Raw genomic sequence first — 26,562 nt, 5'->3', positions numbered from 1 at the left:
GGGGTGATGCTGTGGCTTGGGGATAGAGGGTGAGGGTGGATGCTGTGGTTTTGGGAGAGAGAGAGAGAGAGAGAGAGAGGGAGAGAGAGAGAGAGAGGGAGAGAGAGAGGGAGGCAAAGAGAGGGAAAAGAGGGTGTGTGTTTCAGGGGGGAAGTAGGGGAATTAGTCAGGGCTGTGGAGATGCTGCTTCGGCGGTGGATGTCTGGCGTTGGGTTGCTCATGGGGGTTTTGGCTATTTGGTTGTTTGGCTGTTTAGTATTAGGATGATGGGAATGAATGTGGTGGTGTTTGAGGATACTATAGTCCTGTATTTTGGAGTCGTTGATGTCTCGGGACAGGACAACGTACGGGCGAGGCCACGAGGACGAGAATGCACAAATGCACTACCTCCCTTCACTTCACTTTACCCCGTCCACATACCCGCCTCAGAGGCCAGAGGAAGAAAGGAGGTGAATCTGTCACGATATTCTACAGCAGGCGAGGTGTCAGATGGCTAGAAAAGGTAGAGGCTTACTTACAGCCTCGGTAGCTGGTAGGCTGATATCTGGTAGTTGCAATTTTTGCTATAGATAGACAGGGAGTGGGCATGGGAGGTGGTGTTTGTGTCTATATACTCTTTCTACAGTTGTGCCTGGACGAAGAGCGGGAAAGCGAGAGGAAGAGAGAAGAGCGAGCATGCAGGCAGAGTGTACCGCTGTATATGTATAACTTATATATATCTCCATATATAATTTTTATAATTTTCCGTAGAGGTATAACCTATATCCTTCTCGTTGTATGTAATTCTATTCGTCTATACTCTATAGCTCTATGTGTTTACGGGTATATATGATACAACAAGTCAATACTACATATGCATAATTACGACTGTAGCTACCTGCCCTAGGTACCTCTACGGACTATGCGTACAGCTATATACAGCTACAGCTACCCCTACATATCTATCCATTTATCCGTAGCCTACTTAGGTAGAGAAGCCACAGCTACAGCAGCTGTAGCTGACCAGGGAGGTACGTCACCCATGCCATGTGCTCCTCCAGGCCGTACACGTACCCACGTGTACAAGAGCAGCGAACACTCGCCCTCCCCAGCAAACCAACCCTTCGAAACAAGGTAGATGACCTGACGAAAAGGAGATAAGGAGAGACTTGAGATGGATGAGAATCAAGGCTCGACGGACGAGCTAAACGCACACATCACTCGACGTACACACAGCGGTAGTAGACACGGCTGTATATCCATATCCATCCACATATATAGCCCTACAATAGAGACACAGAGTCAAGTACAGAACACGCAGAACACGCAGGACGCAAGAGGATCGATGATGGAGAGGAGATAGAAGACCAGAGAGGGTCAATGACGTATATATATATAACGAGTGTTTTGCATGTGATGTATAATTCAAAGAAGAGAGTAGGGACAGAAGAGAGGAGGGATAGGAGAGGAAGGAGAGGAAGGAGAGGAAGGAGAGGAAGGAGAGGAAGGAGAGGAAGGAGAGGAAGGAGAGGACGACGATGATAAAAAGAATGAAATAACAACAACGACAACAAAATAGTAGTAGTAGTAGTAGTAGTAGTAGTAGTAGTAGTAGTAGTAGTAGTAGTAGTAGTAGTAGTAGTAGTCCACACCATCAATCATTACTTGCTTGCAAGCGGTGAATCAAGCACGCCTCTCGCATCGACGAAGCCAAAGTGTCAAGACCAACAAATTCTGTATTCGCCAGGACATTTCAAGGCCAACAAAAAAAAAAGCTCCGGACATCCCGGGCGTCGCAGCGCGTGGCAGGGCAGGGGTACATGGGCGCATCGGCAGCACACAGCACAGCACATCGCAGGACGACGGCGGCAGATCGACGATCAGCAGGAGGGCGAAACATGGTGGGATCTGAGGTATGCTATGCCATGCTATGTATGCCATGCTGAGATGAGATGAGATGAGATGAGATGGGGTGAGGTGAGACAAGACAAGGCAAGACAAGACAAGAGAAGACAAGACAAGAAACAAGAAAGAGCATGGGGCAATGACGGCATTCAAGAACGGCGAATAGGGCAGGAAACGGCGAGGCCAGTGCGCGTCGTCTTCCAAGTTCCTGGGCAAAGTAGTAGTTACGTATTGAATGGATGTACAGGTATAATTAGTATGCAGTACAGTAGTAAGTAAGTAAGTAAGTAAGTAAAGTAGTATGCAGTACAGTAGTAAGTAAGTAAGTAAGTAAGTAAAGTAGCGCGCATCAATCATCGAACAAACAAAACCACAATTAATAAGCGGACAAGTGCATCATGAGAGTTTGTTGGAGTTTGAAGCACACGGAAAAGAGAGAGAGAGAGAGCCGTAGAATCGATTATTATAGCAGGGAAGTCCCCCTGCTTTCTCTTCCCCGGGTGATGAAGACGAGTCAGGGGAGAGAGTTACGGTAATAGTTAGGCATGGATGGATGGATGTTTGCCAAGACTACGATTCGCGATTCGCGATTCGCGATTGCAGTGCGGCTCTGGCACGCACGCAGAGTCGCAGAGTCGCAGACTGGCACACGGGGCAGGCTATAGGTTCCTGAGAGGTGTTGTGTGTGTTTAGCGTGTTGACGACGACCGACGACTGTCTGTCTGTCTGGGATGATGCCTATTGATGGGAGGATTGGTAATTAATGGAGTAGTAGTAGGGCACCGCGTCACTTGGCTGACTGACTGACCGCGGACGACGTCGCGTCGAGTCTCGAGCGAGGCAAACATCGAGGCGACTCTGCAGGATAATGGATTACAAGGGTAGTAGCTTGCTCCTCTCCTGCAATCTGTCTGCCTCAGCCTTCACGGGAGAGCGGGTGTTGGGGGAGGAGAAGGGAGTTTGGATGGCGGCCAACAGAGCGGTGAGGGCGAAGGGAAGGCCCATGACACGAGCAACAGCAGCAGCAGCGGGACGCCGCAACGATCAAGCATGTTCGGCGGGCGACCCGCGACGGTGGGATGATGCTGGCGTGATGATTTATGGCAAGCGGCGTGCCTCTATCTGGTTGGAGAGTTGGGTCCGGTATAGCATAGATAGCAGACATGTAGTACTTACTGTAATCAAGTGAAGGGAGAGAAGGATGGGCAAGACCCGAGGAAAAGGGTGAATACGAAGGGGGAGTGGAATATGTGCGAGAGCGACGAGCAGCAGTCCATCTCGTACAAAGGCTCCAAAGTGGAAAGCAAATTCGGATTTCCGCGGCACACAAGACAAGGGCAGCTAATTGATTAATTAGGTAGAGATGGAAAGCTGCCATGAATGTACTCTGCTCTCTCGCAACACCAACCGCTATTATTGCAAGTGTGCAGGCAGAGAGAGAGAGAGAGAGAGAGCAGACAAAGGCCGTTCACGGAGGCAGGACGGCGGCTGCATGACGGGTGCGTAAGCGTAGAGATAAGAGTGGTGGTGGTGATAAGCAGCAGCAGCAGCAGCAGGCAAGCCGATGATGATGATGATGATGATGGACTGACATTCTGCTTCAGACATACACACGGGTGGCGTGCTTTGATGGAGGATGGATGGATGGACGGATGGAAGAGTGGTACGCAGGAGTGTGATGATATAGCAAGAAGAAGACGGTTACACCAAACACGACACCACAACCACACAACCACACAAGCACACCACAAGCACACCACACACCGCGCCGTTGGAAAAGCATCGTGGAAGATCGTCGGCGCCGCCACTGTCTGATCGCTGATCTTTCTTGGATGGAACCCACGCACGCACTGCGCACTGAGCACTGAGCACCGAGCACCGAGCACAGAGCACCCGGGGCAGCAGCAGCACCAAAATTGGGCGAAATCTCAATTCGCAGGACCGGGGTGCATTGCATTTGCTTGCATTCGCTTGCATTCGCTTGCATTGCATGGCATGCAGCATCCTTTTTCAAAAACTTCTTCTCTGCGCCTCACATCCATCCTCATCGGCGAGCGAGCACGGCGCACATGGCTGTCCCGGTCGGCCGTTTTTCGCCAATGCACGCACGCACACACACACATCCCATCCAATCCATCCATCCATCATCCCACTGCCTGCTCCACCGGCGGATATGTATATAAATATATATACACATCTAGATGCGTGTTTCAGTGTCCAATTGATAGACATGTTTATGTCGAGAGATGCGAATAATGATACTAGATTTGTGCAAGTATCAATCTGTATACATACAGGACAGGTAGTGCACGCCAGCGCCAGACGGCACGATCGGCGGCCTCCGCTTTCGTTTGAACTAAGAATTAGGTGACGGGCAAAAGATGGGCGGGCGCAGACTTTTCTAGGCGGCAAGACGAGATGATGGAGTGGGCAGATGATGGTGGCCATCTACCGGCACGAGTCTTTCTTCTGTCGGTCGGATCTTGCGGACAATGCAGACAGGCAGACAGGCAGACATGCAGGAATGCGGGGAAAGAAGAAAGTGTACGATGCAGAATGCAGAATGCAAGATTGTCGGCCAATCGACTGACGAGGACGGGCGCGCGCGCGGGGCAGAGAGGAAGATGAGGAGGAGGAGGAGGAGGAGGAGGAGGAGGAGGAGGAGGAGAGGACTCGTTACGTGAGAGAGAGAGAGAGGGAAGGGTTAATGGATTAATTAGTGGCGCGCGCAGAGACGGCAGAAGATGCAGAGCAGGCCTTTGTTCCCCATTGCTTGCTCAAGCATCAACAGGACGTTGACAGGACGTTTCAAGTGAAGTGATGTGCATGCAGGAACAGAGAAGACACACGGCGACCTTGCAGTTGGTAAGTTGTTGTTCATGATGCTGAGCATGTCACGTAATAGTCGGAGTGGCAGTAATTAGCAGTAATTACAGTATGGAACGATCAACCAGCCAGCACCATCAGCATCAGCACCAGCACCAGCACCAACATCGGCATCATCAGCATCATCATCATCATCATCAAACGACAATGACATGCGTTTCAAGGCCGGCCAAGGGAGGGAGGAGGAGACGAGGAATGAATGAATGAATTGGCCAGTGAGAGAAGGGGAGGAGCAGACCGCCTTTTTGTCGAGATTGAGTGGTAAGTGGTAGTAGTGGTAATAGTAGTATTAGTAGTAGTCAGAGTCAAGACGGACGGGGGCTTTGCCACAGCCCACAGGCGCAAAACACGACCCAAGACAAGGCCGTTTTGACTTTTTTGGGTGGGCCCCACGTCCCGGGAATAGCTGCACTCTCTCTCTCTCTCTCTGCACTCTCTCTCTGCACATGGGAGGGGGGGTCTATTACACAGAGTACGGTCTGCCATGGTTTGCACTACCTGCTTGTCTACCTACCTACGCTCCCACAGTCCACGTCTCTCCTGAAAGACGGGGTGGACAGTGGTTCCTTTACTTGTGGCTGAGAGAGAGAGAGAGAGTGGGCAGACTGACTTTCAAGGAGGCTGGCAAGCTTTGGTAGGAGAGAGGAGAGAGGAGAGCGGCGTACTAAGAATGGCTTGCTTACCTTATCAGCCTAATTACCACTGGTAGTGTACTGATGAGTGTACTGTACTGTACTGTATTCAAGCAGCCTACACAACGCGCACTGGGTGACATCATGTTGCTGCTTGTCAGGCTCTCCAGGCTGTATTATTGAAGTAAGAAGTTGGAAGCCGGCGGCGGCAAGCTGAAGTAAGTAAGCAAGCAGCGACAACGACGACGAGGCAACACGCGCAGACGCCAGCCGACGATGATGGGCTACAGTACAGTAGTAGTCTTGTTGACGACAACAATCATTACTTCTGACAATTAACAGTCAGTGCCGTCGTCACCTAATAATTGATCAACGAGAACTTCTGTGCGTCTGACTAATTAACGCTGGACGCTGCACGGTGCAGCCGGCTGTTGGTGCTGGCCCGTGCCCCCGCCAGAAAAGGCGTGTGTGGCTTGCTTGCTGGGCCGGCGTTCGGTGGCCAAGACGAATGTTGTGCAGCGATCAATCAACCGCCTTTTGCATCCCAATACACAACACCCAGATAAATCATTACTGACATTCACTCTCGCTCTACTGACATAACATATACTGCCCAAATCCGTCTTCCTGCGGCGACTTTCTCCCATACAATATATATATATATATATATTGTAATTGGCAATCCGAGTGTGTGCTGGTCTCGGTGCTGGGGAAAATGAATGCCCCGAGCAGTAGATAGTTAGTATTGTATCATGTCGTCGGGACGCGAAGAAAAGTGGCTCTCTCCTCTGTCGTGTGTGCGTGGAGACTGTCAATCATTGTTGGAGACGGGCCCATCTACTGTATTATATGGAGTTCTGGAGGTGGAGTCTGGAGTAGTAGTGAATGGATTACTGGCATAATATCTGTTCGAGCTCTCACTATCGCCTGCCTGTCTGTCGCGCATCTCTAGGCCGATGCTTCTACACCCTGTCCCTGTCCCTATCCCTATCCCTGTCTCTGTCCTTGTCCCTGTCCATATCCTTGTCCATAGCTGGTCCTTGTTGTAGATAATATGTGTGTGTGTGTGTGTGTGTGTGTGTGTGTGTGTAGAGATAGCGAGAGAGTGAGAGAGCCCCTCTCTCACTCTCTCGGCTTTCGCTAGATGCGGCGGCGGCGGGGCCACGTACAGTAGCGAGGCTGCCCCCCCGGTCTGTTGGGGGTCGATCCATCATCATCCATCTCGATAACTGGCTACTACTCTACATACAATACTTGGTTACAGACCGAACAGAACCTACATTATCGCAATCCTCGTCCTCGTCCTCGTCAACTTGCCTGCCTGCCTGCGACACACTAATCACTCTGGTACTCTTATTACTGCCCGGAACACGGGAGGGACATGGCGCCATCACTACACTCAGCCCACCTACACACACACATCCTCTCTCTCTCTCTTCTCGTGCTCGGACATGTATGAATGAGCAGGAGTTTTTGTTGTTTGCGTGCGGACCGCGCGATGGCCAATATCAATCAATTGTGTCGATACATTGATACGTTGATGGAGTGTTGAAATCAATCCATCAATCATGACTGTGAATGAATTGGATGGGTGGCGGGCCCTATCTCTCTCTCTCCTCCTCCTCCTCCCAAGCAACTAGTAGAATAATACAAGCGACTTAAACTGCTAGTCTTGTTGTGCACAGGCCGCCTCTTCATCAACCCCCCCTCCCTTCAATATCCACTTTTTGACAGTCAAACTCTCCCCCCCCCAAAGAGAAAAAGTCCCAAAACTCCCAGAATCCCTGGCCGCCTTCCGAGTGGAAATCGATGCGAGCCATCAAGCGACGAAACCGATGAAGCCCGTGGTGAAGAGAAGCCATCGACCAAACCTCCACCGTCCCCATCCATCCATTATTATCATCCATTTTCCCCTACGAACCCGAGAACCATCCCAAACCCTCCTCTCAACCCATCTTCTTCTTCTCTCTCTCTTTCCCCCCCCCTCCCCCCAAAATAATCCCCCATCCCATCTTTCCCCAATTCATCTTCCGTCCCATCGCCTCAACCAGCTTTTTCTCCTCTCCTCTCCTCTCTCCACCCGCTCTCTCACTCTCACTCTCACACACACTCTCTCTCTCCTCCTCACCTATTACCTCTTCTCCCCCCCCTCTCCCATAAATCCTCACACAGGTCCGAGCCTGCCCTACTTCTTCCTCTTCCTCCTCCTCCTCTTCTCCCTTTCAATCAACTCCTCTAATTCCGACCCTCTGCCCTCCATCCTGCAAGGTCGTCGAAAAAGGCGAGACACGAGAGACTCCTTTGGCATACTGCTTGCCTCTCGAGAGCACACACATACACACTCAATACACACCCATCACCGCCACGATAACATAGTTCGTGCAGCAGGAACATTCCTCCGACACCGCTCGAGAGTTGCCGCCGCCTCCGTATTGTGCTCGACAGTTCCTGCAACGCTGTCGACACTTCCTCCTACGCCGCTTCACAAACACACCCACACACACATAACATACACAGTCACAGTCACAGTCACTTCACTCGTGATAGCTGTGTGTTCCTGTCGAGATCCGTTGCGGCTTTGACTAGTCGTCATTTCCGGTCTCACTTCCCTGCCTACCTATCTAGTGCTATCAAATAAAAGCACAGTCTTGGCAAAGACGCGCGCCCCGGACGAGATATTCTAATTCCCTCTGTGAGTACCAGACAACCAGAGTCACTGTTCGCCGTGTCTACCCTATCCCCCGTCACCCTCCACCATTCACCCTCTCGCTTGCCTAAACTCATCATCACAAACCACCCCACAAATCCTGCTGCCCGCTGACGATTTTGATGTCGACAGATAATTCTTTAATATCTTTTATGCCTTCGACGTCTTAGTTGACCTATCGAACAACGCACGCGTAACCCTATACAACACCGACCGGATGCCTTACACGCCTCCCTCCCAGCGATCTCCTGCATCGTCAAACCCAAACAGCCCTGTCATCAGTCGGACTCAGTCCTACAATGCCTCTGACCTGTCGGCGTCTGTAGCCGCAAGCTCCAGCCCGGGCACACACCTAGGCTCCTCCTCCTCCTCGTCTAGACCTGCCCTTCCTCGATCGCTATCCTCAACCTCATACCTGAACAAGCATCGGAGAACGCCTTCTCTGCCTCAGAACATACCGGCTGCCGTTCAGGAGCATGCGCGAACATCGCTTTCCGTCCCTCCCCGAGGCTCTCCGCAGAATGGCAGCGTTCGCCAGTCTCCTCCGCCTGTCAATAATCTGACCATCCCGTCCGGCGCCATTACCACACCACCCGACTCGGCACAAGGTTCTGATGATGATGACGAGAGGGGTCGCCAGTGGGGCAACCTTGCTGAGCTCCAGGAGGCCCTGTCGTCGATTGAAGTCCGACGAGACGCATCGCCAAGACGTGATGCCGATAGCCCGGCTGCTGCGCCTCTCCTTTGCACTCCCCAGCGATCTTTGACGCCCGAGGCCCGCAAGATTTCACACTCACGCTCGTCCAGCGACGTCCACCTGTCCAAACACTCGTCTGCAATCGCCGAATCGCCAGACAACACCTCGGACAGCGAGCTCGATGACGATGAGCTGCGGATAAAACCGCCTCTACTGAGGAAGAAGTCGGGCGAGCTCGTCAAGCCTGCCCTCCGTCCCTCGTCTCGCAGACGTCCCTCGAGCATGCCTGGAACCCCAACCTTTTCCAAGGCTGTCCACTTCAACGACAACATCGAGCAGGTACGCCACTTCCTCCAGGTCGACAAACCATCTGCAGTCAGCGCTGGTTCGTCACCGGTCGAGACTGCCTACGACAGCGAGTCCGAGTATCCCTTTGAGGGCCACTCCTCGTCCAAGAAGCTGGAGTGGGAGATCCGCCTGGCCAACTTCCCGCGCGAGACGTTTGAACGCAAGACGCTGCCCGTCCGCGTAGAGCGCATCTTCCTGTCTGCCGACACAAAGACCCTCATCGGTACTGTCGCAGTCGCCAACATCGCCTTCCACAAGTCCGTCACCGCCCGCTTCACTCTCGACTACTGGAAGACTACCTCCGAGGTCGTGGCCGAATACAACAACGATGTGCGCAAGAAGCAAGTCAATGACGGCTACGATCGATTCAACTTCAACATCAAGCTTGTCGATCAGGCAAACCTCGAGTCCAAGACTCTCTTGCTCTGCGTTCGCTACAACGTCGACGGCCAAGAGCACTGGGACAACAACTCAAACATGAACTACCAGGTCGACTTCATCAAGAAGATTAGGCAAAAGGCGCTGGCCAAATCAGCTGGTGGCTCCCCCGGTGGCTCCATGGGCGCCATCCCTCGCAGCCGTCACTCGCCCCCGTCTGCCCGCCCGCGATCCTTCCCCTCCCGCTCCTCCTTTGAGGACGACTTTGGCCACGGCTTCGATCCAAAGTTCCAGTTTGGCGCCCCGAAGCCGTTCATCGGCGACTCGCCAAACAACTCGATCAAGCTGAAGCCAAAGAGTAAGCGGCCCAGCATCTTCCCCGACCCGTCGTCATCATCATCATCTTCTTCCGGTCGTCCCTCACGAGGTGGTGGGCAGGCCTTCTCCACCCGCTACGACTTTGGGGCCTCGTTGAGCGCCGCCCTCACCAATGCCCAAAATGCACTTGGTGAGCGTAGCGGTATCATGCCCAAACTGCCTCACCTTGAATCAACCGCCCAGGATGTGTCTGCTGTCAAGGCTAATGATAATCTGTCTGTCCCTGTAGCCGCCTCGGCCTCGTCCTCCAACACGGCCGAGAAGCCTGGCCTGCAATCGGCCGAGTACAATGAACTGATACAGAAATTTTGCTTCGTACGTGAACCACCGCGAGTAGGATTGGCCTGAACCCCTCCCATCCGATGCTAATTGGCGACTGCAGTTTGGCTCTGGCTCCAGCTCTGGAAAAGACTCGCCTCTCCCGACTTCGACCGTCGTGGCGACCAAACAGCAACAACAACAACATCAACAACAACAACAACAACAACAAGAACAACAACAACAAGAACAACAACCGAGCAAGCCGCAGGAGCAGACCGACGGAAACGACTCGGACCACAGCGAGGCCAGCGGCCAGACGTCGGGATCCAACAGTCCTGCCACTCCCATCTCGGACCTGTCTCGTCTCTTTGACGGTGCCGACGACCGCCCTTGCAAGAGCCCAACACACTTTCTGTCGCGCTCGTCTTCGCCAGGCCCCTTTACCGGCTCTGACATTGGCGACCCGACACAATCGCACATGAACTTTGGCTACCCATACAACCACTCCAACGTGCATGGGAGCATCCTTGGCGACTCCCACACGCCCCAACCCATCCTCGGCTGAGTCGACTCTTTTGTTGCAGGGGAGTTTCGACACTGGCTGGTAAGATGTGGTGGTGGTGGTGGTGGTAGTAGTGGTGGTGAAATGTAAACGAATCTCCTTGTTTTACGACGTCATCATCCGGAAACGACCACGACGATTTTCAAAAAAAAAACCAAGGGAGCTACCGGACGTCTTGTCCCCTCTCCCTCAACATCTTATCCGGCATCTTCCCAGCTCCTTAATACCAGAGCTTAATACGACATGCATCTCTTATGCTTTTTTGTCTCCCCCCCCCCAAAAAGGCATCTTTCGCCAGGACGACGTGGTCGAACGGGGCATGGCTTTGCGTCGCTCGATGTGCTTTGCATTTCCTGGATCGGATCGCGTTTTCTGTGCATTTTCCAGCTCTGCGTGTGTTCTTGCTTGTTGTTTTGTTTCTTTGTGTTATTTTGCAGCGGTGTTTGAGGCGTCATTTGCGGGATACATTGTGGGCTGCGACATTCCATTTCCTCGGCGTTTTTTGGATTGCTCTTCTTCTTCTTCTCTTTTGTGTGTTGCTGTATTTGTTGCGACCCCACGCCGTCGGAAACGGCTAGTGGCCACTCCCCTCTCCTGCCTTGACGGCCGACTCAGCCTGGCTGATGGGTAGACGCGACGCAGCGGCTGCTGTCTGGGTGAATTGTCTATAATGAGGACTTGGGGGAAAAGTACTTTTTTTTTTTTCTTTCTTCCATTTTGTTCTCGACTCGGGACATGGACGGAGAGGGAGGTGGAGGGGAGGGTTGACCGAGGGGAATTCAGACTGGAAGACTGTTCGCTTTTCTTTTTCTTTTTTTTTTGGGAAGGGTTTCTAGGGCTCGTGATGGTTCGGATCGGGAGGGGTTTAGGGAATCAGGGGACGAGGGGGAACAGGGGGAACAAGTGGAAACGCGGGAAGGGACGGGATTTGGCGTTATGGATTGCGCTGGTCTGTTATCCCTACCTACCTACTTACTCTACCTAGACGGTCGAATCAAAAACCTATTCTATCCCGCATCTGTGCTTGGCCTGTGTTGTGTTGTGTTGTGTTGTGTTGGTGCTGGTGGTGTGCGTGATGTTGACTGACGACGTTGAGAGAGGGTGCAGTTTGTACAATTACATGTCTGGCGCGGAAAGATGGATGATCGAGGTGGAAGTACGTAGTGGTGGTATGTGTTGGGGTGTTTGTGTGTTGCGTGTAAAAAGGAGGAGGGACGAGAGGATGGAAGGAAGGCTGAAGGGCAAGAAAAGGACAAGAACGACAAGAGACAGAGACAGAGACAGAGACAGAGACAGAGACAGAGACAGAGACAGAGACAGAGACAGAGACAGAGACAGAGACAGAGGGAGAGACAGAGACAGAGGGAGAGAGAGAGACAGAGACAGAGGGAGAGGAAGGGGGATAGGAGAAGAGAGGATGGAGTTGATACTGCGATGGGGATGCGATTTTTCGGGTTGTTTGTTTGTTTTGTGGGTTGTGAGTTGTGGGGTGGTAGTAGTCGGTCGTTTGTTCGTTCGTGGGGAGTGGGTTGTTGTGGATGACACGCTCGTTGTTTTTGAGGGAAGTGCGTGAGGAACGTGTAGATGAGGACGTGTAGAACGTACAGACGAGGACGTGGATATTGCGTGGGTTTATGGGTCTGTGTGGGTAATTATGGAGATATGTGGATGCATGCGGTGTGGATATGTGTGTACACGTGTGTTTGTTCTCGTGGTTCGTGGTAGTAGTAATGATGCCAACCTATCAATAATCACTGCTAAGCTTGTTTTGCATTTTTTTTTGCTTTTTCTAGGGGGGCCGGGATTGTTTTCATCTAGTTTAGATCTGAATTGAATTGAATTGATACATAATACTTGTATGTCTACGTCTATGTCTGTGTCTATCTCTAAAATCAACGTTGTATGTAGGTTTAGTAGAGGGTAGAGTAATTAGTAAAAAGAGAGAGGTGAAGAGGTACACGAGAAGAGAGATGGAATGGAATAGACACACAGGACAGGTACAAAACAGCAACACACGGATGGATCCCCTAATTAATTAGCCACAACAGGCAATGCCAGGCCAGGATTTTCAGGAACAACACACACGATGCGAGTGGGGACCACGCGCGCGCCATGCTACTTGTTGACTGACTACTGACTACTAACTACTAATGCCCATGGCCAGCCATGCTATGATAGGCCGGCACAGCACAGGGCAACGAAAGACGCAGGGTGTGTGTGGGCAATGTAGGATCTAGGTGCATGGCTGGCGATGAATGGATGAATGATACGTGGTGCTTGTTGTGAAGTTTTTTTTTTTTGGTTTTGACGACGACGTGCGTGGATGGGTGGGTGTGTCTGGCTTGGCTATGGATGGGATTAAGGGGTGGGTTGGGGTTGTGAGTTATGGAAGGCTGGCTATTATTACTACTACTGTGTATGTATATACATACAAGTTGCTACTTGGTAATGATGCTAGCATTGGAGGAGTAGAAGTGCAAAGGATGTACACAGCCAGCCGGTCCCAACGTGGTAATTCGGGGCTCAATACAATGGATACCCGGAGCTCCACACCCGCACTTCTTAGCCGCACACGTCCATTTTCCCCAGAAAGTGCCATCACCCCTTTTCCGTCCTACATCATCACAATTCCCTCCGAAACCGACGTCGCAGTCCCGTCCGACTGACTCTGTAGCCAACGCGTGAGTCCCATCCCAGCAGCATCCTCCTTCCTACCTACACATCTTGCATCTGCCTCCACTAGCCCTCTGACAACACCTCGCGCAGACCACCCAGTCCCCTCACGCCAACACACACACATACACACGCCCACGCCCACGCCCACGCCCACGCCCACAACATGTCCACCCGCAGCCCATCCCCGTCCCCGTACGCCGACCCGCAAATCGACACAACAACAGTCCTCTCCCTGCTCACCACCGTCGCCATCCTCGCCGCCGCCTACGCGACATCCACGCGCCTCCTCCCCTCCTCCGCCTCCACAAAGACCCGCATCCTCTTCGTCTGGCACGCCTTTGACGCCCTCATTCACACCTTCCTCGAGGGCACATTCCTACTCAACTGCTTCCTCACCTCCGTCCCCACGCCGCCTTCTCCGCTCGACACGCTCGCCGCCGCCGCCGCTCCGCCCTCAAAGCGCTGGTTCGCCGCCTCCCCTCCTCCGTCCCCGGCTCCCGTTCCGCCATCCTCTGCCTCCTCCTCCTCCTCCGCCATCCTCTCCGCCATCGCCGCCGCCGCACCCCCGCTCACCCCTCCCGGCATCCACTTCCTCGCCGACGCACAGAACCTCTACGGCAGCATCTACGGCACCAACCCGGCCGCCCGTCTCTGGCAGGAATACGCAAAAGCCGACCGGCGCTGGGGCGGCGCCGACCTGACCATCGTCTCGCTCGAGCTGCTGACCGTGTGCATTGGCGCGCCCCTGGCGGCGTATATCTGCGTGCTGCTTGTGCGTGGCGCGCGGGGTGATCGGCGGGCTGGGAAGGGCGTGTGGTTCTGGATGGGCGTGTTGGCGACGGGGGAGTTGTATGGTGGGTTCATGACGTTTGCGCCTGAGTGGTTGAGTGGGTGTGGGAATTTGGAGACGGGGAATTGGCTGTTTCTGTGAGTTCCTTTTTCTTTTCTTTTTCTTTCGTTCTTTCGTTCTTTCGTCCTTTCTTTCGTTTCTTCCTTGTTCCACGGCTGACATGTACCGCGCGTCTCTCGCTACAGCTGGGTCTACCTGACCTTCTTCAACATGCTCTGGGTCGTCCTGCCCGTCTGGATCCTGGTCGAGGCCTACCGCTTCATCACCGCCGGCCTGTTCTCCAAGGAGGAGATGGTCGAGCTGATGGAGTACATCCCGAAGAAGGACAATTGAGCTTGCTGTCGAGGAGGTGTTTGGCTGGGGGCTGGTATATACGATTGGTAATATTTGCACGGAGGGGAGGGAGGGGAAGGGGGTTAATGAAGAAGGGCGTGAAGCGACGTTGACGTTGGCATCCATTGACGTTGACTGTGCCGCATGCGCACGCATAGACAAGGGAAGCTTGTGTTGTCGTATGAGGGAGAGAGAGAGAGTGATACCCGCAACCATTTCTATTTTCTGCCGTGCTCCTGTGCCACACACACACACACACACACATATATATATATACATAGCCGTGCTTACATATAACATAATCCTCATTAACCATCATCCTCGTCTGCCTTCTTCTTCTTCTTCTTCTTCTTCTTCTTCTTCTACATCTTCATCTGAACAGACACCCGAAGTGGAAAACAGGGGGTCCTAGATGTACTCGCGGGATGTTGCCCTTGAGACATTCCCGTCCACACGTCCACGCATCCACACGTCTACACATCCACACACATCCACACATCCATACATACTCAAACTGCCCAACCGATGTCTCACGTTACATCCTTACCTGCTGTCAGGTACGTCTGGCGAATGGCGAACACAACATGAAGATATCAATGCGGGCACGTCACATGTCACATGTCACAGGTCACATGTCACAAACACACACCGTTCGACAACCTGAAGAATACACACAAAGCTACAATCGAGGGCACTCTCGTCTTGTTGCCACTGTCTGCCTGCCTGTCTGCTTCCCTGCCTGCCTCCCTACCTCCCCGCCTAGCGACAGTAGTTGGCAGGGAACTGGCCGCGCACGCCGCGCACCTCGCCCTCCCACCAGTCATGCGAGCTCTGCGTCTTCTTGAGCACCCTGATCCTGTCGCCCGTGCTAAACGACAAGTCCCCCTGGCTCTGGCCCTCGTAGTCATACATGGCCGTCACGAACTCGCCCTGGAAAGAGCCAATCTTCTTTGGTGGCGGGGGTGGCGGCGGCGGTTTCTTCTTGCCGATGCCGATGCTGATGCCGGGGGCCGTGGACGAGGCCGGCGAGGATGCGAGAGAGCTGGCTGACGGGCGGGACGAGATGCGCGGTCTCTGCTGCTGGGCAAAGTAGTCGGATTGGGACGTCGACGAGGCGGTCGATGTGCGGGACAGTGCGTACGAGTCTGCGCCCGGGCTCGGCGTGCGGCTGTGCTCCTCGTGGTGCGGAGTCGACAGGTATCCGATTCTCGGCTTTGTCGCGTTGGAGATTCTCGGTCTGCCGTTCTCGGCGTGCTGCTCTTCCTCGTACCGCGGTGCGGCCAGTCTGCGTTGCTCGGACGCGTTGGACGCGGAGGTCGAGGAGCTGATGGTGCGTCGGTCGCTGATTTTGTTGCGGATGCCGAGCCCGGTCAGGGTGCTTCCTGTTTGGTGGCCCATAGGCACCTGGACAGCCTTGCCCTTGGCGATCATGGCGTAGCCGCTTTCCAGCTCGCGTCTAAAGGGAGTGAATTCGGCGTCCCAGGGGCCTATCACGTCTTGCAGTTCGGGCGGCGGATTGGGGAATTGGTGCTGGTCTGCGTATTCGTTCAGGACTGTGTACAGGTGCCCCAGGAGCGTGTTCTGGATCTCAATCTGTGCGGCGAGTAGGTGCGGGAGAAGAGAGAAGGTGGCGTTCAGTATCGGTGGTAGGACATGCCGAAGATGCTGGTCAGCGTCTTGATACTCGGCGGTTGTGCGTTCCAGTTCCATCTCCTGCTTTGCGAGAGTTGCGTTTTCGCGGTCTGAACGCTTCGCCTTCTTGTCCAAGGAGGCTACACGGCTCCTGTATCTCTCGTAGTCGAGCTTCCTGTCCTCTCGCTTCTTCAGCACCTTCTTCAATGGCTTCAGACACTCTCGTGCCTCCTTCGCGGGCGTGGTGATCCTCGTGTCTACAGCCTGGACCTCGCTCTTCATGTCGGCCTGTAGATCTGTGTACGCAGCGCACAGTGCGGCCGTCCGGTCGGTGATGTGTTGGGGGGTCTCGGCATGGTGAGGCGTGCTGTGCTCTCCCGTCGCAATGATTGGCGTGTACAGGAGGTTGAACTCGGTGATCATGAGCAATTGGTGGTTGAGGATGCCGTTCCACGCGTTGCGCCATTGCTCGGTGGTGTCCACGAGCTGGAAGCACTCAGCCATGCCCTTTCTCTCGTCAACCTTCACAAACATACCTCGCCCAGCATCTGCTCTGCATCCTCGAAATCCTTGAGCAAGGCGCCGACCTTGGTCTCATCCGCTGTCCGTGGCTTGAATGAGCCAAACTTCCTGTGCACTCGCTGCATGCTGGCGCTCTCAGACAGCTTCAACTCGCATTGCTGCGCCGTGTAAGAAAGGACAGACAATCGTTCAGGTCATAGTGGGCACAAACAGTTGTATTGTGGCGTTGAGGAGGCCGAGGAGACCAGGCGTAGTGATTGGATACTGATGTTAGTACAACCTAAGGCAACATCAGCCCTGGTTGGCGTGCGTTTGATTTAATACCAAAAGGTGCATTTGGCGGGTCTCGGGAGTCACTATCAGCTGTCAGGCGGGGGGGGACAATCGCCTCCGCCCGGCAGAATAACTGGGAATGTGGTGCGTAATATCAGGACCAGGTGGAATTGTCGCGCGTCTTCTCCAGGCCACGCTTATCAAGTCGCGTCACCCCAAACAATGTGCTTCATGCGGCCATATCAGCTTCCTGGCGTCACCACGCATCTTGCTCCGGTTCAGCTCGTCATAACACTCCTCTAATTAGAACAAATTCGTCATGTCCCGTAACAGCACTCGTTGGACTCGTCCCACAAACCTCAGACAATCATGACCGCCCTCTCCACGCACAATGTTCCTCTGACGCAGAATACCGCACCGGTACACGAATTTGACTGTCTGTATTCCCACGATATAAAAAAGAAGAAGAAGATATATCAAGATGGCGTCCTCTCATTTCACACATTCAACAAGCGGATCATGGTCTACGACACGTCGAAGAACTACATTGGGGATCTACATTGGCAGGAAAAGGCGGACATACAAGAGGGCGATGACATCACGCTCGAGAGAGGCATCCTGGTCACAGTCGGTGAACCAAAGGGCAGCGTACAGACCGACCTCGCACCGCTGTTCGAAAAGAAAGACAAGCCTTCACCGAGACCAAGACACTCTACGCATCCTCGAGCTCCCCTCAGCAGTGCGCTTCACAGCTCCATTCGCAGAGACCCCAGCCAGCCGCGACATCGAGCCCTGTCATCCATTATAAATAAGCCGATTGGTTCGTCGTACGGGCGAGCAGCGTTGAACGAGAAGTCGCCATTTGACTTGAGGGAAGAGAAGGAGAATGGAATAGCAAACCCCAGACCGGTGAAGAGGGCAAGGACGGACGCAGTGGAACAGGCGAAAAGGGATTCAGGGCCAAGGCTACCCAGTGCTACGAAACGCGCATCATTGTGGAAACAGACGTCTCAGGGACAGACATCGCCAGGCGCACGGCCAGCTGTTGTTGCCTCCGGTGAGGATGTTGTCGACCTCGTGTCAGACAACGAAGAGAGCGTGCTCTCTGATGTTACCCTGCCGGACGTGTCTCCAATACGTGTGAATGGCAACACAGTCGCACCACCGAAGCCAAGGCCGGAATCGCGTGTAGCGGTGAACGCTGCAACGACCCTGCGACGACCCGTCATCGCAAGGTCTGCGAGGCATACTCCTCCGAAACAGGCTTTACAACCCACATCGTCACCACCGGTGAGCGTCATAAACAAAATTACAAGAGTTGACGAATTCCTCGATCAGTCTGCAGCTCCATCAAAGACTGTTGCAATTGCTCCTATAAAGGTTTCAGCAATGACCAATGAGTTACAAGATGTCCCAAGACCGAAAACAAGGCCTCTCCGAATACCAACTGGAAAAGTCAAGAAGACGCTGATGTGTGAAAATCAGCCACAACCAAAGTCAAGGCCAAGTACTGCAAGTCGACTGGGCGCCTCCGCCGGTAGTTCCAGCTTTACACGTAGAGAGATCGAGCTAGTCAAGGAGGACGAAGGAATCGATACTGCTGAAAGTGCGCAGGCTAGTACACGAAAGGGTGCTCTGACGGCACATACGGAGGATAGACCCATTTCTGGGTCTGTCAATGCAACTCGAATAGGTCAAAGTTGTCCTGTCCGAGAGACGACGGTAACGAACACGAGGGAAACTAACAGCGATTTGCGGATCGAACAGCAAGCCGGAGACATTGGTATGCTACCGGACATGGCATATACCAGGCAAGCAGACGCTTCCGCTGGTCATAATCAGATAGCGACCGAAACAAACAAGATGCCGCCACCAAGATCGCGGAGACGTCTAATAAAGCAGCCACAAAGCGCAACGAAAGGGAAAGCTGCCACGGTCTCAAAGAAGGTCCTGCCGCCCAAAATCGATCATTCAAAAGATCTTGGGCCATGGAGCAAGGAAGCCTTTGATCTTTTCGATTGGAGACCACCGGACTTGAGATCGGACTCTGGCGTAACGAGATGATGAAAGTTGCCGTGTATACCATAGTCGATGCCGAGAGTATCCATTGAATTATGAACAGTCCTATCACAAGTATTCTACAAACGTTGTGCTGCGACCAGGAGGTTTCTTATCTCAAGCTCGTAACACGACGTCTGTTCAGACATGGTTATAGGTTATGCTGCGGTCATGGGCCGTGAAAGGTGAGCTGGATGGTCACCCAATGTGGCAGCGCGATATCATGGCCGTGAGCTTCGTGAAACCCACGAAGCCTTCCTCGCCAAAAAACGCCCCCACAGCAGCGATGGAATCGTCCCACATTTGTTTCGCACCACATGTTTCACAACGACATTCCACAACGCAAGGTATCGTGGACATGCCCGCGAAGATTCGCCCGCTACGACATAATCGTTTTTCGCCGCTTTATGCGTGGATATATGTATGTCATTATCTCGTGAGCCCCGAGTGCTCGCTGCTACCTTGGCACGACGAGGCTACTTTTTGTCTCTACGCCATGCGGGCATTAGATGTTGTATGCCAATTACTGAGTGTGTATATGTGTTCCAAATGTTGGTATTCAATCATGGCATCTCATCCCTTGTTCAGCCTTAGCTTGTTGTCTAAGCTGACTGACGAGCGTTGCGCCAACGTTCTATAGCGATACTGTCTCGGCAGCTGTTTAGTATTACATGGAATATCATAGGTTGCCTTATGAACACGAACCCGCTGATAGAACAGGGGCATCCAATCCCGCAACGCGTCGTTCAGCCTCCAGCCATGCTTAACATATCCGTTCAATGATGTTCAGAGTGTACGTAAGTGGCCATTTTGCCTTCGATACTTGTCACACACCCAGTCGTGTGCTTCGAGAGCTTGTGGACCACAAGGCTTGAGCGCGGATCCGGGGATGATTCAAGCGCGACTGTGATCAGACCATGCTAATCTCATACGACGACCGACTTACGTAGCTATCTCTCGGGCCGTTACAACTATTACCTGCTTCCAGCTAATTACACCTTGGACGTTTCATTCTTTATTCTTTTCTTACCTGCCCATTACTATGCGCTGTGATGAAGGGCATCATTTCCGTCTCGTCTTTCCTCCTATCAGCTGTACTTGTTTTATGTAGTATCGCGCCTTTCGTCGCCGCAGGCCACGGCGCCAAACATGGCGACGACTTTCAGCCGGATTATATCCTCCGAATCACAGAAGACACTGCTCCTGTGGCTTGCCAGGTTCGAAAATCGGTTTTGGTAAATGGCACCTCGCCGGGTCCAGAGATTCGCTTGAAGCCGGGCTCGACAACCTGGATTCGGGTGTATAACGACATGGAATCATTGAACACAACTATGGTGAGCTGTATGAAACCATCTCGGGCGCATATAATACTAACGTGGTGGCAGCACTGGCATGGTCTGGCACAGCGAGTTGCCCCCTTCTCGGACGGCAGCCCACTGGCAACTCAATGGCCCATCCCAGCAAAGCATTTCTTCGACTACGAGATATATGCCGAAGAAGACGACGCCGGAACTTATTTCTATCACTCTCACGTCGGCATCCAAGCGCTCACCGCAGCTGGGCCGTTAATTGTTGAAGACTGCGGCCGAAAGCCGTACGATTACGACGAGGAACGCGTCTTCATGCTCACAGACTACTTCAACAAGACTGATGAAGTAATTGAGGGAGGTCTGCAGGGCGTGCCCTTCACATGGTCCGGCGAGACCAACGCAATTCTGCTCAACGGAAAGGGGGTACCAAACACACCCCCAACAGAGGCCTCGGAATGCTCCCTTCCAGTCATCGACGTACGTCCTGGCAAGACATACAGATTCCGCTTCATCGGTGGCACCGCTCTCTCCCACACTCTCATCGCTTTTGAGGGACATCCTAATCTCACCATCATCAACGTCGAAGGCCACTACACCGAGCCGCACGTGGTTGATCGCATGCAGCTCGGAAGCGGAAATCGCTTCGACATCCTCTTCAGCACCAAATCTGCTGCTGACCTCGCCGCCGCCCAGCGCAGCTCTTACTTTATTCAATTCGAGTCGCGTGATCGCCCTACCGTTTACCGTGGCTATGCCATCCTCCGCTACGAACCAGATTCGCCTCTCCCGAAAGCCCCTGCAGTGGCCCCCCTCACCCTCCCAAACGCAACCTACGACTGGGCCGAATACGCCCTCCAGCCGTTGTACCCACGCCACGACTTCCCAGCGCTCGAGGAAGTCACGCGACGCATCATCCTGAACACAAGCCAGATCCAGACCTTCTCTCAGCACCTGATTTGGAAGTTCAGCAACAACTACACCTGGACCGAAGCCGTCTACGAATCCCCACTGCTAATCGACATCTACAAGTCCGGTGAGGCTGCCGTCCCTTCCTTTGCTGCCGCCTCGTCTCCCGCCAGCCAGGGCTACGACCCCATCAGCAAGGCCTTCCCGGCAAAACAAGGCGAGGTCATCGAGGTCGTATTCCAGAACACCGGCTCGCTGTTCAACAACGGCGGCGGCCTCGACGTGCACCCGTTCCACGCCCACGGCCAGCACGTCTTCGACATCGGCTCCGGCAACGGCACCTACGACCCGGTTGCCAACGAGGCGAAGATCAAGGAGCGGCACTGGCGGCCCGTCGAGCGCGACACCACGATGCTGTATCGCTACGGTCTCAAGACCACGCCGGGCGGGGTCAGTGGCTGGCGCGCCTGGAGGGTGCGTCTGGCTCAGCCGGGCGTCTGGATGGTCCATTGCCATACCTTGCAGCACATGATTATGGGTAAGTCTTCGTTCTGCCGTCACCTCGTCTTGGGGATGGCGAAGTAGGGGAGGTAATATGTGCTAATGAGCCGTGTACGACAGGCATGCAGACCGTCTGGGTCATTGGCGACGCCGCTGCCATCCGCAGCGTACCTATCGAGTATGCCGCAGGCTATCTCGAGTACGGCGGCAGCTCCTATGGGAATGAAACGTTTAGCCCTATTGTCTGGGAGCAGTATGACGGGACGGGCAGTTGTGCGCAACAGCAGCAGCAGCAGCAGCAACGGCATGCTACGCGGGACGTAGATGCTTAGTCGACTAGTAATGGTAATATTATTATATTCCCGCGTCGCCCCGTGTCTGTGTGCACGTATGTGTTCAGGCGTGCCTGTACATGCCGCGCACGGAGGCAGATATGTGTTTATATATATATACTTGGTGCATGTCCATTCCATCCATCCGTCATCCTCCAAGCCACATCAAGCCCATTCGACGCACACTCTCCTACACAGACACACAACCACCCCCTCCATCCGGCGCGGCATCTCACAGCTTCGACTTCCCATCCGACGACGCAGCCGAAGAAGGCCCGTTATCATGATCCACGGGATCCCTCTCCGTCGTCTCCGCCTTCAGACTCACCGGGTCGCCGAGCATGGACCGGTTCTGCAGAGCGCGCTGCTTGAGGGTTGGGGCTGTAGATGTGTTAGGGAAAATATAGTCTGGGGACATGAAAAGGGGTTTTTTGAGGGGTTCGAGAATCGAGATGGAAGAACACGGGATGTAGGATGATGTATAGGGCAACGAAACTGGCAAGGAGAGAGAGAGACATGTAAGAAAGAAAGAGTAAAGTACATACCTTTGCCCTTCCCTGCATTTGCCTCCCCTTGCGACGACGACGACGACGACGACGACGACGACGGCGATGGTGCCACCGCCGCCTCCTCCGCCTTCAAACTAACCGGATCGCCCAACAACGTCGGATTGCGCGCCGCCTTCTGCGCCAGCGTGTCGTGTCGCTGCCTCTGTTTCGCGGGGCCGGTCATGTTATTATTGTTGCTGTCGTCACTATCGGATTGCCAGCCAGGAAGATTGCCGCTACGACGCTGCCTATCCAGACTCTCGTTCTGCTGCTGCAGCTGCTTATGATGATGATGATGATGATGATGATGATGATGATGATGATGATGATGATGATGGCCACGGGATTTACGCTTCAGATTGTCCAGTTCCTCGCGGTACGAAGTCGAGTTGTCAATGTAGTTGTAGTCGTACATTTGCTCTGGCAGGGTCTTTGGGGAAATGGGGGAAAGTTATGTGTATGTCTATATAGAGTGACTAGTGCTGTGGATGTGGAGCATGGGTTGGTGCTAAGAGTGTTTGAGTGGTTGGGTTGGTGGTATTCGTGACGTCTTTGATAAAACGGGTAATAGAATCCAACGTGGTGTGGTGTGCGAGTGGGGCTACGGATGATGAATGCCGATGTTGATGCGGGTGGATCTACCGGGCATCTAATTATGGCATGTGAGATTTCCGGATTTGCGGGGTTGGGCGGTGGTCTAATTAATTAGACGCAGGGAATTGGTGAAGCGCACGGTGAGTCAGTCGGCCGATGACTGCGCGGCAGCCGGTGCGGAGGCTTCGAGGTTATTATATTATATATGAGGAAGTCAAAAATTGAGCGCAAAGTTCGTACACCATGTATCGTACACTATCATTTACATTACTGTTATATGCAGACAGCCTGACCGTGACGAATCTACAGCCCCGGGAAATGCTCTGCATGCTCTGCCCAACTCGGCGGGCCGTTTTCGTGGCTGCTGTCGCCCAGCAATCCTTCTTCTTGCTCCTCGTTCTCCTCGCGCAAGACTCCGTTCTCGTCGTCGTTGGCGTTGAGCACGTACCAGACATCCTTTTTCGTAAGTAGGCCCTTCAGCGTTCCTCGGTCATTGAACAACACGTAGCGCAACCCTAGACGCTGGAACATATTCAGCGTGAGCTGGAAGCTGGCGCGAAAGTTTAATGTGATTGGAGTCTGGTCCATCCAGGGGCGTAGATCGAGGCTGCAAGTCGGGTCTGAGAGGGGTTGATGGGAGAAGTATGCCTCTGTTTCTGGGAAAAGGGAGCGTGAGGTGAGTGCTGAGTTGAGGGCGAAGGCGAGTTCGGTACGTGAAATGTATCCAAGAAGTAACGCATCGCGTGGCGTGTCAATGACAGGAAAGCCACGGAACGTATGCTGCTTCAGCAGGTCTTGCAGGCTCTGGATTGTGTGGCCGGTTACAGTGATTACAACGCAGTCTTCTAGCTTGGTGAAAATACGAGACGCAGGTACGTCAGGGATAGAAGCGCTGTTCTCATCACGGTTGTCGAGAAAGGGGTATCCTTTGAAGTGAATCCAGGACTCGTAGATGCCTTTGGGCGAAATTGCGTCGCCAATCCATTTGCTGAGCATGACAGCAATCATGATCGGTAAGACATAAGTTAGAGCGCCAGTCAGCTCGAACATGATCACAACAATTGAGACTGTCATTCTGGTAGCGCCCCCAAGGGCGGAAGCCGCGCCTATGATGGCATATGTCCCTGGAGTGACACATGGTCGATCTGGTTCACAAGAGGCGAAAGGGAGCCAGCCTGGATGCGCTTGCTGCCAAACCTCAACCGTCAAGCCAACAGCACGCCCGTACAAGGCACCCACAGCGATTGAAGGTAGGATGATACCTGCAGGGATCTGTAGACCGAATGTGACCGCTGCAAGTAGGAACCCCAACAGCGCGGAGATTATCAGCAGAGCAACAACCCCAGTATTCGCTTTGCCCGATTTGCACAGACCAAGTTGATCGTCGGTGATGTCCACACATTCGGCGAACAATGTGTATACCAGCTCAGAGGCTTGCGCGCGCATGAACTTAATGGGGAAGTTGGTGATTGACGTTAGCAATGCGACTGAGACGACCTCAACGACAGGGTCCTTGAAGATAGGGTTTGCTTGCCGCCATTTGGCCACAAACATGTTGAGCTTGATGAAAAGACCTCCGTACAAGCCACCCAGAACTCCCAGCAAGGCAAAAGGGACCATCTCGAAAGCGTGCCAGCCGCTGTGGTAGGTGACCTGGTATAACACAAGCTTGCCAGTCCGGAAGGGATTGCACGCCTGGAGCGTTACAGCGGCCACCATAGCACACACGAAGCTCTGCCACATGGTCTTGTCAGGAAAGTAATAGGAGAGTTGCTCAAGACTGAAAAGCACGCCCCCGATTGGAGATCCGAAGGCGACGGAGATTCCTGCCGCTGCCGCTGCAGAAAGCACCTCTCGTTTACGAGCTGTTCTGATTAGCAAGACATTTGTGTATGCAGGGTTCCACGTACCTTCGTTGTCGTTGATGCTAGTGAAGAACTTCATGAACAAATTGGCGCAACAGCATGCGACGTGAACTAATGGTCCCTCCTTACCCAGCCATAGCCCAGATGCGACAGCCAAACACTATATCTACAATCAGTCACATCCAACAAGAGAAACAGCAAATCTTACGAGACCCAACGACTTGATCGCCAAAGTCCAAACGCCCAAGAAGCGCCGGATGACGAACCCACCTAGGACCGTCTTGATCTCGGGGATACCACTGTGTCTTGCGTAAGGCGCGTAGTTTTGTACAAGAAGGCTTGCGAATGCTGCAAATGAGACCTGTCCGTGATGAGCGCCAGAATCGCGAAAGAGTCGTCAAGCTTACAGAAAATACGACGAAGAAAATGTACTCTATTATATAGCCACCTCCGGCAGACCGTACCCCAAGCGCAGAGCTCCATGGATGCCAATCATGGCATTGAGACAGGTCCGAATATCCCCAACAGCAGAATGGTTTACTCAGATAGAAGTGACCGTCGCCCTCTACGTTCTTGCACACGCCAGTTTTGAGATCTCCTAGCCAGTCACTAGCGATATCGATGAATGCCGCAATTGCGCCGCTGGCAATGCCCGCAGCTATCAGTATCCACCATATTTGGCTCGCATCTGCAAGCTGCCGGAGGTGTCCCATGATGCCTGATGTGTCCGAGAAAAGAAACCTTAGCCTCTGTCTATCTTTCGCATATTCAAATATCCAATCGATGGCTGTGAGATCGTCGTATCCAACGCGCCTTCCGGGCCCCTCCACGTACCAGTCCATCGCGCTGGCATGCTTCGCGTCTTGAAGCTGTGGCCCAGCATCCCCATGTGAGTCGAGGTAATTCAATATGACTTCTGTTGAATCCGTGCCACTTCGAGCGCGTGTGTCTCGAGACGAGGGGGCTTGACTTGGGAGGAATGGTCTATCGTCGCGATTGGCGTCGGTCGTGGCAGAGAAGAAGCGCGGCATAGATAAGCCTGGCTTTGAAGCTTTCTGTTTGCGCTTAAAGGATATGCTATCATAGTGTTAGGCTCAATGCCATCAGTATATATGAGCAGGCTTGCTCACCGCTCAGTCGTCTGGCCTTCCAACGGATCCGAGGAGAGTAGAGCATCCTCATCGTCGTTCTCGTCCTCTACAGTTGTTTGCCTCGGGGGATCGCGACTGGATGATGCCTCGCCCTGTTGGAAGGGCGGGCTTGGTGATGAGCTGGACATATCCACAGAGAGGACAGCATGGGACGCTCAGTGTACTCGTCACGGCCGGATCGACATGCTTTTCGAATGCGAAGTTGTGTTGCAACTGTAAGTAATTGGAGATGCTGGTGCTATGCTATGGTAGCTGGCCGTGCAACCGCAGCATTCCCC

General features: G+C 53.4%; 10 protein-coding genes across 10 annotated transcripts; 6 read left to right on the top strand and 4 right to left on the bottom strand.

The window, feature by feature from the left end:
• Window positions 1-1,592: 1,592 nt before the first annotated feature.
• EJ05DRAFT_42832 (uncharacterized protein) lies at window positions 1,593-2,724 on the bottom strand. Its single transcript, XM_033741524.1, has one exon. The coding sequence runs from the start codon at window positions 2,239-2,241 to the stop codon at window positions 1,663-1,665; it is 579 nt and encodes a 192-aa protein (XP_033606005.1). The 5' UTR covers window positions 2,242-2,724; the 3' UTR covers window positions 1,593-1,662.
• Window positions 2,725-2,752: 28 nt separating this feature from the next.
• On the top strand, window positions 2,753-3,237 carry EJ05DRAFT_496369 (uncharacterized protein; the record flags this gene model as incomplete). Its single annotated transcript, XM_033746381.1, has 2 exons — window positions 2,753-3,017; window positions 3,071-3,237. The coding sequence occupies 2 exons, from the start codon at window positions 2,753-2,755 to the stop codon at window positions 3,235-3,237; spliced, it is 432 nt and encodes a 143-aa protein (XP_033606004.1).
• Window positions 3,238-7,083: 3,846 nt separating this feature from the next.
• EJ05DRAFT_42756 (uncharacterized protein) lies at window positions 7,084-8,223 on the top strand. Its single transcript, XM_033741517.1, has one exon. It carries the CDS (start codon window positions 7,238-7,240, stop codon window positions 7,982-7,984), a length of 747 nt encoding a protein of 248 aa, XP_033606003.1. The 5' UTR covers window positions 7,084-7,237; the 3' UTR covers window positions 7,985-8,223.
• A 103-nt stretch (window positions 8,224-8,326) lies between these two features.
• EJ05DRAFT_432889 (uncharacterized protein) lies at window positions 8,327-10,736 on the top strand (the record flags this gene model as incomplete). Its single annotated transcript, XM_033741576.1, has 3 exons — window positions 8,327-10,225; window positions 10,293-10,343; window positions 10,434-10,736. The coding sequence occupies 3 exons, from the start codon at window positions 8,327-8,329 to the stop codon at window positions 10,734-10,736; spliced, it is 2,253 nt and encodes a 750-aa protein (XP_033606002.1).
• Window positions 10,737-13,346: 2,610 nt separating this feature from the next.
• On the top strand, window positions 13,347-14,657 carry EJ05DRAFT_507128 (Emopamil-binding protein). The gene is made up of 3 exons (XM_033747885.1): window positions 13,347-13,414; window positions 13,500-14,336; window positions 14,445-14,657. The coding sequence occupies exons 2-3, from the start codon at window positions 13,573-13,575 to the stop codon at window positions 14,590-14,592; spliced, it is 912 nt and encodes a 303-aa protein (XP_033606001.1). The 5' UTR covers window positions 13,347-13,414; window positions 13,500-13,572; the 3' UTR covers window positions 14,593-14,657.
• A 694-nt stretch (window positions 14,658-15,351) lies between these two features.
• On the bottom strand, window positions 15,352-16,871 carry EJ05DRAFT_496366 (uncharacterized protein; the record flags this gene model as incomplete). The annotated part of the gene is made up of 2 exons (XM_033746380.1): window positions 15,352-16,710; window positions 16,761-16,871. 2 exons carry the CDS (start codon window positions 16,869-16,871, stop codon window positions 15,352-15,354), a joined length of 1,470 nt encoding a protein of 489 aa, XP_033606000.1.
• A 365-nt stretch (window positions 16,872-17,236) lies between these two features.
• Window positions 17,237-19,530, top strand: EJ05DRAFT_42729 (uncharacterized protein). Its single transcript, XM_033741513.1, has one exon. It carries the CDS (start codon window positions 17,389-17,391, stop codon window positions 19,081-19,083), a length of 1,695 nt encoding a protein of 564 aa, XP_033605999.1. The 5' UTR covers window positions 17,237-17,388; the 3' UTR covers window positions 19,084-19,530.
• Window positions 19,531-20,129: 599 nt separating this feature from the next.
• Window positions 20,130-22,126, top strand: EJ05DRAFT_496364 (L-ascorbate oxidase-like protein; the record flags this gene model as incomplete). Its single annotated transcript, XM_033746379.1, has 3 exons — window positions 20,130-20,411; window positions 20,463-21,831; window positions 21,915-22,126. The coding sequence occupies 3 exons, from the start codon at window positions 20,130-20,132 to the stop codon at window positions 22,124-22,126; spliced, it is 1,863 nt and encodes a 620-aa protein (XP_033605998.1).
• Window positions 22,127-22,128: 2 nt separating this feature from the next.
• Window positions 22,129-23,392, bottom strand: EJ05DRAFT_472444 (uncharacterized protein). The gene is made up of 2 exons (XM_033743185.1): window positions 22,672-23,392; window positions 22,129-22,507 (listed from the first exon to the last, which is right to left on the bottom strand). The coding sequence occupies exons 1-2, from the start codon at window positions 23,087-23,089 to the stop codon at window positions 22,359-22,361; spliced, it is 567 nt and encodes a 188-aa protein (XP_033605997.1). The 5' UTR covers window positions 23,090-23,392; the 3' UTR covers window positions 22,129-22,358.
• Window positions 23,393-23,412: 20 nt separating this feature from the next.
• On the bottom strand, window positions 23,413-26,504 carry EJ05DRAFT_472443 (uncharacterized protein). Its single transcript, XM_033743184.1, has 5 exons — window positions 26,264-26,504; window positions 25,541-26,210; window positions 25,342-25,494; window positions 25,179-25,293; window positions 23,413-25,133 (listed from the first exon to the last, which is right to left on the bottom strand). Exons 1-5 carry the CDS (start codon window positions 26,410-26,412, stop codon window positions 23,572-23,574), a joined length of 2,649 nt encoding a protein of 882 aa, XP_033605996.1. The 5' UTR covers window positions 26,413-26,504; the 3' UTR covers window positions 23,413-23,571.
• Between the last annotated feature and the right edge of the window lie 58 nt (window positions 26,505-26,562).

Source organism: Pseudovirgaria hyperparasitica (assembly GCF_010093815.1).
Source record: "Pseudovirgaria hyperparasitica strain CBS 121739 unplaced genomic scaffold EJ05scaffold_1, whole genome shotgun sequence".
In the NCBI taxonomy this organism is placed as follows: domain Eukaryota; kingdom Fungi; phylum Ascomycota; class Dothideomycetes; order Acrospermales; family Acrospermaceae; genus Pseudovirgaria; species Pseudovirgaria hyperparasitica.
Note: the sequence above shows the minus strand (reverse complement) of the source record. Positions and strands in the feature narration are given on the sequence as shown.

What these genes read in the sequence shown, in the direction of transcription:
- EJ05DRAFT_472443 (XM_033743184.1), bottom strand. Translation starts at nt 26,412, where the DNA reads ATGTCCAGCTCATCACCAAGCCCGCCCTTCCAACAGGGCGAGGCATCA. An exon ending in GAAGGCCAGACGACTGAGCG is followed by an intron (nt 26,211 to 26,263) that starts GTGAGCAAGCCT and finishes ACACTATGATAG; the next exon opens with CATATCCTTTAAGCGCAAAC. An exon ending in TAGCATCAACGACAACGAAG is followed by an intron (nt 25,134 to 25,178) that starts GTACGTGGAACC and finishes TAATCAGAACAG; the next exon opens with CTCGTAAACGAGAGGTGCTT.
- EJ05DRAFT_42756 (XM_033741517.1), top strand. Translation starts at nt 7,238, where the DNA reads ATGAAGCCCGTGGTGAAGAGAAGCCATCGACCAAACCTCCACCGTCCC.
- EJ05DRAFT_42832 (XM_033741524.1), bottom strand. Translation starts at nt 2,241, where the DNA reads ATGATTGATGCGCGCTACTTTACTTACTTACTTACTTACTTACTACTG.
- EJ05DRAFT_472444 (XM_033743185.1), bottom strand. Translation starts at nt 23,089, where the DNA reads ATGTACGACTACAACTACATTGACAACTCGACTTCGTACCGCGAGGAA. An exon ending in AAATGCAGGGAAGGGCAAAG is followed by an intron (nt 22,508 to 22,671) that starts GTATGTACTTTA and finishes ACACATCTACAG; the next exon opens with CCCCAACCCTCAAGCAGCGC.
- EJ05DRAFT_42729 (XM_033741513.1), top strand. Translation starts at nt 17,389, where the DNA reads ATGACCGCCCTCTCCACGCACAATGTTCCTCTGACGCAGAATACCGCA.
- EJ05DRAFT_507128 (XM_033747885.1), top strand. Translation starts at nt 13,573, where the DNA reads ATGTCCACCCGCAGCCCATCCCCGTCCCCGTACGCCGACCCGCAAATC. An exon ending in ACGGGGAATTGGCTGTTTCT is followed by an intron (nt 14,337 to 14,444) that starts GTGAGTTCCTTT and finishes CTCTCGCTACAG; the next exon opens with CTGGGTCTACCTGACCTTCT.